The 7,797-nt window shown below is 42.2% G+C and overlaps 1 protein-coding gene across 1 annotated transcript; it reads left to right on the forward strand.

The window, feature by feature from the left end:
- Positions 1-2,662: 2,662 nt before the first annotated feature.
- LOC103534054 (C-C chemokine receptor type 6) lies at positions 2,663-7,571 on the forward strand. Its single transcript, XM_030448373.1, has 3 exons — positions 2,663-2,732; positions 5,584-5,657; positions 6,483-7,571. Exons 2-3 carry the CDS (start codon positions 5,649-5,651, stop codon positions 7,569-7,571), a joined length of 1,098 nt encoding a protein of 365 aa, XP_030304233.1. The 5' UTR covers positions 2,663-2,732; positions 5,584-5,648.
- The last annotated feature ends 226 nt before the right edge of the window (positions 7,572-7,797 follow it).

The raw sequence follows: 7,797 nt of genomic DNA on the forward strand, positions 1-7,797 counted from the left end.
CTCTGTCTTCTGGCACTGATCTGACAGACGTGATGAAAGTGATTAGTGGGTGACATGGGGGTGTAGCAGAACCAGGGGGAAGGGAGGCTGGAGATGTGAACAAAAAAGATCCAAGGGGAGCAAGGGAGCAGTGCTACAAAATGTAATGCTGGAGGGGATGAGATGGAAATAAGAGAAATTTAGAAAAGCTGAAGAAGGAAAGAAGGAGAAATAGGGAGAATAAACAAAACCTGAATGCCAAATGTTTGCTGGAGAGTGAAAAAGCAGATGCAGGCACAAGAAGGAAAGTTTGAAAGGATAATGGGGGGAAAACAGTGCTGATATAGCATGGTAATGCTGAAAATACATTAATAATATGAATGGCCTGAATGCAAAGAGAGTTTATATTTTCTAGTCTGAAGGAATGATGGGGAGACCAGAACCTCAGCTGGTGGCTAGATCTTGGGTCAGATGAGGCTGATCCAGATCTAACAGAATGAGCATTAAAGCAGAATGGAGTCAGGGCTGTGTGCTGCCTGCCTTTTAAAGTTAAAACCCCCAACATCTTGAGCCATTCCAGAAGAAAAAGGGGGATTCTGGTTTTTCTTTCCTTATCTGTCAATATTTTCTGTCCTTAATTAGTGGTGGCAGAAAGCTGACATGTGGTGAGATGTGAGAAACCACAATAACCATTATTAGCCAAACAAGGGGAGGTTTCCTTTTCTAGGCTCCAACACACAAACAAAACCTAACTGCATCTGGGGCTTCATTTGCATAGCATGCAGATTTTCAGATAGTTGTGCTAAAAGGAAAAAACCCTTTCCAGCTGCCACAGTGTGAAGGTGAAGAGCAAGGAAGTTTGGTTGGGGTTTGTAACTGGGTGGAAAGAAAACAACCTGAGAAGGTAAGGTGGGTTGGTTACCTTGTCTGAACAGGGGTGCTGGCCACACAGTGACTTCTTCACCCTCTAACAGACTGCTGTGCATGCTGAATATTGAATTTATTGCAGACTGAAAGCAGGAAATGCATTTAAATTAGGAATTATCTGAACATGGAACAACAGCAGTAGTATGTGTAATGGAGAAGCTGGAATTCTGATTTATCTTCTAACTAAGCTTCAAAATTCTGATTTATTTCATGCCATGAAAATGTGTTGATAATATTCAGCTGCTTCACAGGCTGGTCTATTAATATTCCAAAAGTAGGTTAGTATCAGAGAGATGCTGGGAGCTGTTACTAGCAGTTGTTTGAGTAGGGACCACATCAAGGATTTGGTTGGTGATTTGAAGTCACTTCAGTAACACAGAGAGAATTCCTACTTCTGCTCCTCATTATTTTCTGCTCACATACCTGCCACGGGCCAGGTTTGTCTCTCTGCCATGGAGTTTGCTCTTCAGTCCCAGAGTCATGAGAAAGCAGCTCTTAAAAGGCTCAGAGGGAAACAGACCACAACAAAATATCAGCAGATCTTTTCCTTGACATGGGGTGTGCTCCTACTCTGAATTTGCTGGTTCTAAGAGGGTTTGAGCCAGTGAGAAAATGAAATTTGCCTGCTTAAATGATTAAAGCTCACTCTGACATGACACTTTTTATCTACCAAGTCCCAGTTTGACACTCTGCAGCGTTTCTTTTCATCCCCTGGGTATGGTCAGTGGGAAGCAGCACCATGCTTGAGCTGCTAGGGAGCCACTGATGTTGTTGGATGCTCAGTTCTGAAAAAAAGGACAAGGTGACATCTATCATTCTGCATTTCTTTTGGTCCAGTGTTCTGTTGATTTAGTCAGATCTTGAAATGCTGTGGAGGGTGGAACCTCTTTCAGGAGGATCTTTGAGGTCCTTTCCAACCCAAACCATTCTATGATTCTCCCTGGTTTCTCTAATGAGATCACAAGCTGCAACTGAATGTTCACACACACAACTTCTAAAGTAAGAAGTTTGAAGGGATTTTATAATATTTCTTGTTTTTCCTGCAATTGCAAGCATGTCAGTTGTCATCAGGGACTAAGATCAGGAAAAGAAATGTTTGTAGCCCTTAAAAACCAGTAGACATAATGAAATATTTTCTTGTCTAGTTCCAGCTAACTTTGACAGCAGACCTGAGCAGCATCTGCACTCCAGGCAAATAAAACTGCATTTTAGTTCTTCCAGTGGGCATTTGCATCTTTTGTGCTAACAGCTCAGGAGAAACCCTTGGATAATGTGACATGCACCACATTATTACTTTTTCCCCAGAAAACACCCACTATTCTGTTCAGTAATGAACACTTGTCTCAGTTTTGCAGTCCCACGTCAGAGATCTTGTTGATTCCAGTGATTAAACTACATTTACATGGCATTAAGCAGACCCTTACCAAAACCAAGCCATCTTTCAGGGTGTATTCTGAGCACAGTAAGAATGAAGACCCCGCTTTTTGTGATTCTAAAGCTCTGGTTCTTATTTGTAAAATGCCCTGATCCCAGAGGGAGCCTGTGCAGTGGAAGCCTTGCCTCCAGCCTGCATGTTTCCAGCACAGCTAAGGTTAAATATTTTCCTCTACGTAAGCCAGCAGGTTATTGCTATTGCTTGTCAGGAGGAAGTGGTGATTATTTCAATTTAACTCTGTACCTTTAACTAATGCTGTTATTTCTTGGGTTTTGAATTCAAGTACACCCCTGTTGAAGCTGGTGGTAAATGTGCTCGAGACATCCCCCAAAAGAATGTAAGAGATTCACACATCCTCTTTCATCTGATCTTCAGACAATTTCCAAGCCTGGTAAGTGCTAAAATCAAGTAAGTAATCTATAAATGATTCCTGTGTGATGGATCTGTTAAACAGAACACACAGGTAGGAGTGTACTTTCAGTGGTGGGCAGTGCTTAAAACTTATGTATTGACCCCCTCCAAGTACTGAGAACTATTTCCTTTATAGAAATCTCTCTTTTTCCTGAAGTCTTCCTTTATCTACTGTCTTTTGTCTCTACAATTCAAATAATGGATGCATATATGGAGACCATAGTTTAGTCTTATTAAGTACTCACATGGCTTTTAAAGTGAAAAGAAATATGATCATGTGAATAAAATGGAAAAATAGCAAGCCAGAAAATGCAAGGCTTAGATAGTTAATATTTGGAAAATAATTTGGGTTTGTGCACATGCATAGACACGTGTCCATAAGTCATCCATAAACAATGTATGACATGCACACACTTCTTATATCTATTGAATTTTGGGTTTAATTACTTAATAGAGTATAAATAAATACTGAATAAAACCACAGATCTGCAGATTATAAACTTTAAAGATGTCTATTGAGGAAGATTTAAGTTGATAGCTGTACTGATAAGAGCTCTGATTTAACTTCCTTTGCAGCCATCATGTTCCAAATTCAGAAAAGGAAACCAGCTCAGGAGATTTAAATCAGCTCCTAGATGTGATCTCTGCAGTTCTTGTTTCAGTCTGAGTCCTTCTTTACTGCTTTCATACAACAACCCTCCAGAAGCTTTTCCTGGACAGTGGAAATCTTTTGTGGAGAATCTGTGAGTGGTGATGCCCTCCTGCAGCCCCAGGCAGAGCAGCTCTGCCATGTGGAGCTGTTGTTCCTTACAGGGTTTCTGAGAACTACAGAGCCCTTCTCCACCCCTAATCTGATGATTCCTCTCTTTTCTAAACACTTTTGCCCTCTCTTCTTCCTTCTGTAGGACACACTAATGTCTGAGAGTGGCTTTGGCCACTGTCAGGCTCTCTCTGTGTATCTTAACCCTGGGTGTCCTAGGGAGATGTGGATGACAGAGCTAGCAAGGTAGTTTTCTTGCAACAGTAAAACATCAGTTTGTAGAATAATAACCTAGAGAGGTTTAGTGCTTTAGTGCTGCCTCACAGGAGTTACTGCAGTTGCAGCCAAGTGCAAAGAGAAATAAAAACAAGGAGATGAGTGTCAGGGTGGATGGCACCAGAGGGGAAAGCAGCAGATGGAGATGAGGGTTGCTCCAACCCCAGATGAACTGTGCCATTCACCTGCTTGCTTTATGCACCTTTGCACCCCTGAGAAACCCTTGGCCCTGTTCAGAGCCTGCTTCAGGAGGGCTTGGAGCACTTCCAGCCTCTCGTGTTCATGCAGCTTCTAAACATCAGCTTTGAAAAGCCAGCAGAGGAAGCTGGAGATGTGGTTCAAGATTTATTTAAAGGGCTGGAAAGCCAGAGAAATTGTGATGCTTAAGGAATGTCCTAACAGTAATGAGTGTTCTGCAGCCCTCTGCCATCAGCCAGCATCCCCATGAGAGGCAGGGGAGAGTCTCAGCCTCATGATGCTTCTGGAGCATGTTCAGTCCTTTCCCTCCCACAGCTTTCCAGTTCTGGCTGGGCTGCCCTTGCCCCACTTCTACAGATTACCTGTCTCCCTCTCTATTTCAGAATTCAGGTAATTTCCAAACAGAAAGGGTTTGTTTATTGAAACTCAGAGTTGACCCACGCAGCACAGCTAGCAAAAAAACAGAGAAAATGTGGAGAAAAATGCCACTCAGAGCTTGGCAAAGATGGGACATGTCATTGTCACAGAAAGGAGGACTGAGCTCACGGAGGGAAATGCTGAGGAACTAAATCTCCCACCCATGGGGTCCTGAGGGAGGTTAAACAACTCATCTGAGCTCAGCTTTGCACACATGGCCACCACTGGAGTGTTCCCCATTCTGTCTGTCTGTGACTTTAAACTCTGATTTGCAGAAGTCTGAACCTGGTTGCAGCCAGAGGCAATGGATTTAATCCTTTGCAAGACTGGAGTCCTGCATAATGCTAAGCACTCTTAAAAGTGATGCTGAGGGGATAAAAATGCCTCAAAAAGACACTCTCAAGTGGATACTTACTGTCATGAATCAGTGCTGAGGCTCCATCCCTGTAAAAGAAAGGTGATGACACCTCCTCACCACAGGCTGTTGTGCAAATTAATTAATTACCATTTGTAAAGTACTTAGGTATCACAGTGATAAAGAAAATAAATTATTTTCATAGAGTGCAATCTGTAACACAAAGATTTGTGCACTGAAGACAAAGCAACACTAAAGCTCAGTCTGTTCATAAATTGTACACTATCCTTTGCACTATCAGAAGCAGATGTCCTGGCACTCTTAATTTACCTCATTCCTGAAGCAAGAAAGGGTAAGCAATGTGATACTAGAGGTGCAGAGAAAAAAAAACCACAAAAAAAGGTTTGAGTGCTGTATTACTGTAAGGGAGGAAGCAAAGATCGTGCTGTTTATTTGTTCCCTGTTCCCCTCAATACACTGGCTTCCACTGTCATACAGAATTTCTGAAAGTAAAATACAATTTACTCCAATTTCTTGTGGTGCAAAGCCAAGGTAAGCAAGAGACATGCCTTCTCATGGATCATTCATTACCTCTATCAATAAATATCCCATATTTAACATTCTATTCTTACTGATACTGACAGAAACCACCCACGTTGTGCTGCAGAGCTGTGTGATTTGTTGAGGTGCTCCTGTGGATTGTTGATGGAGTTGATGTCATAAGATTCTTCTTTGAATAAATGCTTTATTCCCAGTTCTGTTTTCCTACTCATTCACGTTTCTTCTGCTGTTTCCCCAACCTAATCCACTTTGTTTTCCTTTCAGAAATCCTTGGGAAATCATTTTGAAGCTCTTGGTGTATTTTTCCTTCTGAGAAGTGTACTGCCAAAATGAGTTCTGTAAGTACTTGATAAACTGTGTCATTACCTCCATAAAACAATGAATCTGGAAGCTCCTGGAGGCTGCTGGGCCACTTGCCCCCACCTCAGGAGTGACCACAGAGAGGTTTCTGACAGCAGAGTTCACTGCCAAAACACAGTTTATTGGGTTTGCACCCTCCTAATGTAACTACAGCTTTGGAGTCTGTGGTGCAGGTCAGTGTGTCTCAGGATGCCCATCCTGCTCTGCCTGGGTAGCTGGGGGGAGAGAAGCAATAATTCTGGGGGCTTGCTCCATTAGTATGAAATGGCTAACATGCCAGAAAGAGCTGTTCCCATCCCTTGATGGCAAAATGGGTCTACTTCTACTTCAAATTCAGACTTTTTCACTGGAGAGCCTTCTGTGATGGCAGACTAATCCTTTTTGCATACTGTAGTTAAAGGTGTAGACCTCTGGGCTATCCTAAATATTATTTCCATGTTAATATTTTAATCCAGATTTTATGAAATTCTCTAATTAGTTCTTTTAAGCTTCCTCTGCAGGGTTAAATATGATTGTGACTGGGGTATCTGGTGGGTGCAAATAGTGTCAAGCATGGAGTGTTGGACTGTGGACTATCTTGAAATGAGTTTGAGATGGACTTGAAGCTGAGAGCTGGGAAGGACTGGACAGAAGTATCATAGTTATCATAAGTGAAATGTCACTTCATCAAGCCATACAACCTTGTGTACTAATGTCTGAAAGATTTCCAAAGTGCCCTGCATTGTATGACCTTGTTATCTATCATTCTTCTGTTGTGCTGAAATGAGAGGTTAATCTGTAATCGGTGATCTTCTTTTTTACAGGCAGAGAATGCCACCTCAGAATCTTACCCAGACTATAATGACCTAATCTCACAAATTACACAACCTTGTTCAAAGCCAGAAGTCAGGAACTTCACCAGAGCATTCCTGCCAGTTGCATACTCACTGATTTGTGTGGTTGGCCTGGTTGGTAACATCTTTGTAGTGATGACCTTTGCTTTGTATGAAAGAACCAAGTCCATGACAGATGTGTACCTCCTCAACATGGCCATAGCAGACATACTTTTTGTCCTCACTCTCCCACTCTGGGCAGTGTATTACGCTGCTGAGGAATGGATTTTTGGGGATTTCATGTGCAAGATGAGTAAAGGGATCTATGCAATCAACTTCAGCTGTGGCATGCTGCTCCTGGCCTTCATCAGCGTGGACAGGTACATTGCCATCGTGCAGGCAACAAAGTCATTTAAACTCAGGGCAAAGACACTGGCACACAGCAAACTCATCTGTTTGGGCGTGTGGGTGTCATCAGTTTTAATCTCAAGTTCCTCTTTTATATACAATGAAAGTTACAACTATCCCAGCAATGAAACCAGAGAGATTTGTGATCACAGATCCAGCAGGTGGTCCGAGAGCAAGGAGCTGAAATCACTGCTGCTCTGCCTGCAGGTTGGGTTTGGGTTTTTCATACCTTTCATATTCATGCTTTTCTGCTACACCTTCATCGTCAAATCCTTGCAACAAGCTCAGAATTCCAAAAGAAACAGAGCAATCCACGTGATTGTACTAATTGTAGCTGTTTTCCTGGTTTGCCAGGTGCCTTACAACATGGTTCTTCTTGTCGCTGCCATAAATATGGGCAAGGTAGATAAATCTTGTGACTATGACAAGATTATGGCCTATGCGAGATACATCACAGAAACAATAGCATTTTTACACTGCTGTGTGAACCCTGTGCTCTATGCATTCATTGGGGTGAAGTTCAGAAGTTATTTTGTGAAGATAATGAAGGACCTGTGGTGCAGGAGGTACAAGAAATACGAAAAACGCAGCTCCAAGACAAGCTCTGATATCTCTCGTTCAAGACAGACCAGTGAAATTCTCACTGACAATGCATCCTCTTTTACTGTGTAATAAAAGCTGAACAGCATTACCACTGAAGGACTCTTCTCTCTGAGCAGCCCAAACCAGTGCACAGTGCCAGCAACTCACTGGGGCTTCTCTGCACCTCCAAGGGAGCTCCCGCAAGCTACAACTCCCTTTACAAAAAGAATTAAGATAATTCTTTTAGTTATTTAGTTATTATGACAAAAAGCACTAAGCAAATAGATCAGGTTATGCTTAGGCTCATTCTACTTAT

This window comes from Calypte anna, chromosome 3 (assembly GCF_003957555.1).
Source record: "Calypte anna isolate BGI_N300 chromosome 3, bCalAnn1_v1.p, whole genome shotgun sequence".
Lineage (NCBI taxonomy): Eukaryota > Metazoa > Chordata > Aves > Apodiformes > Trochilidae > Calypte > Calypte anna.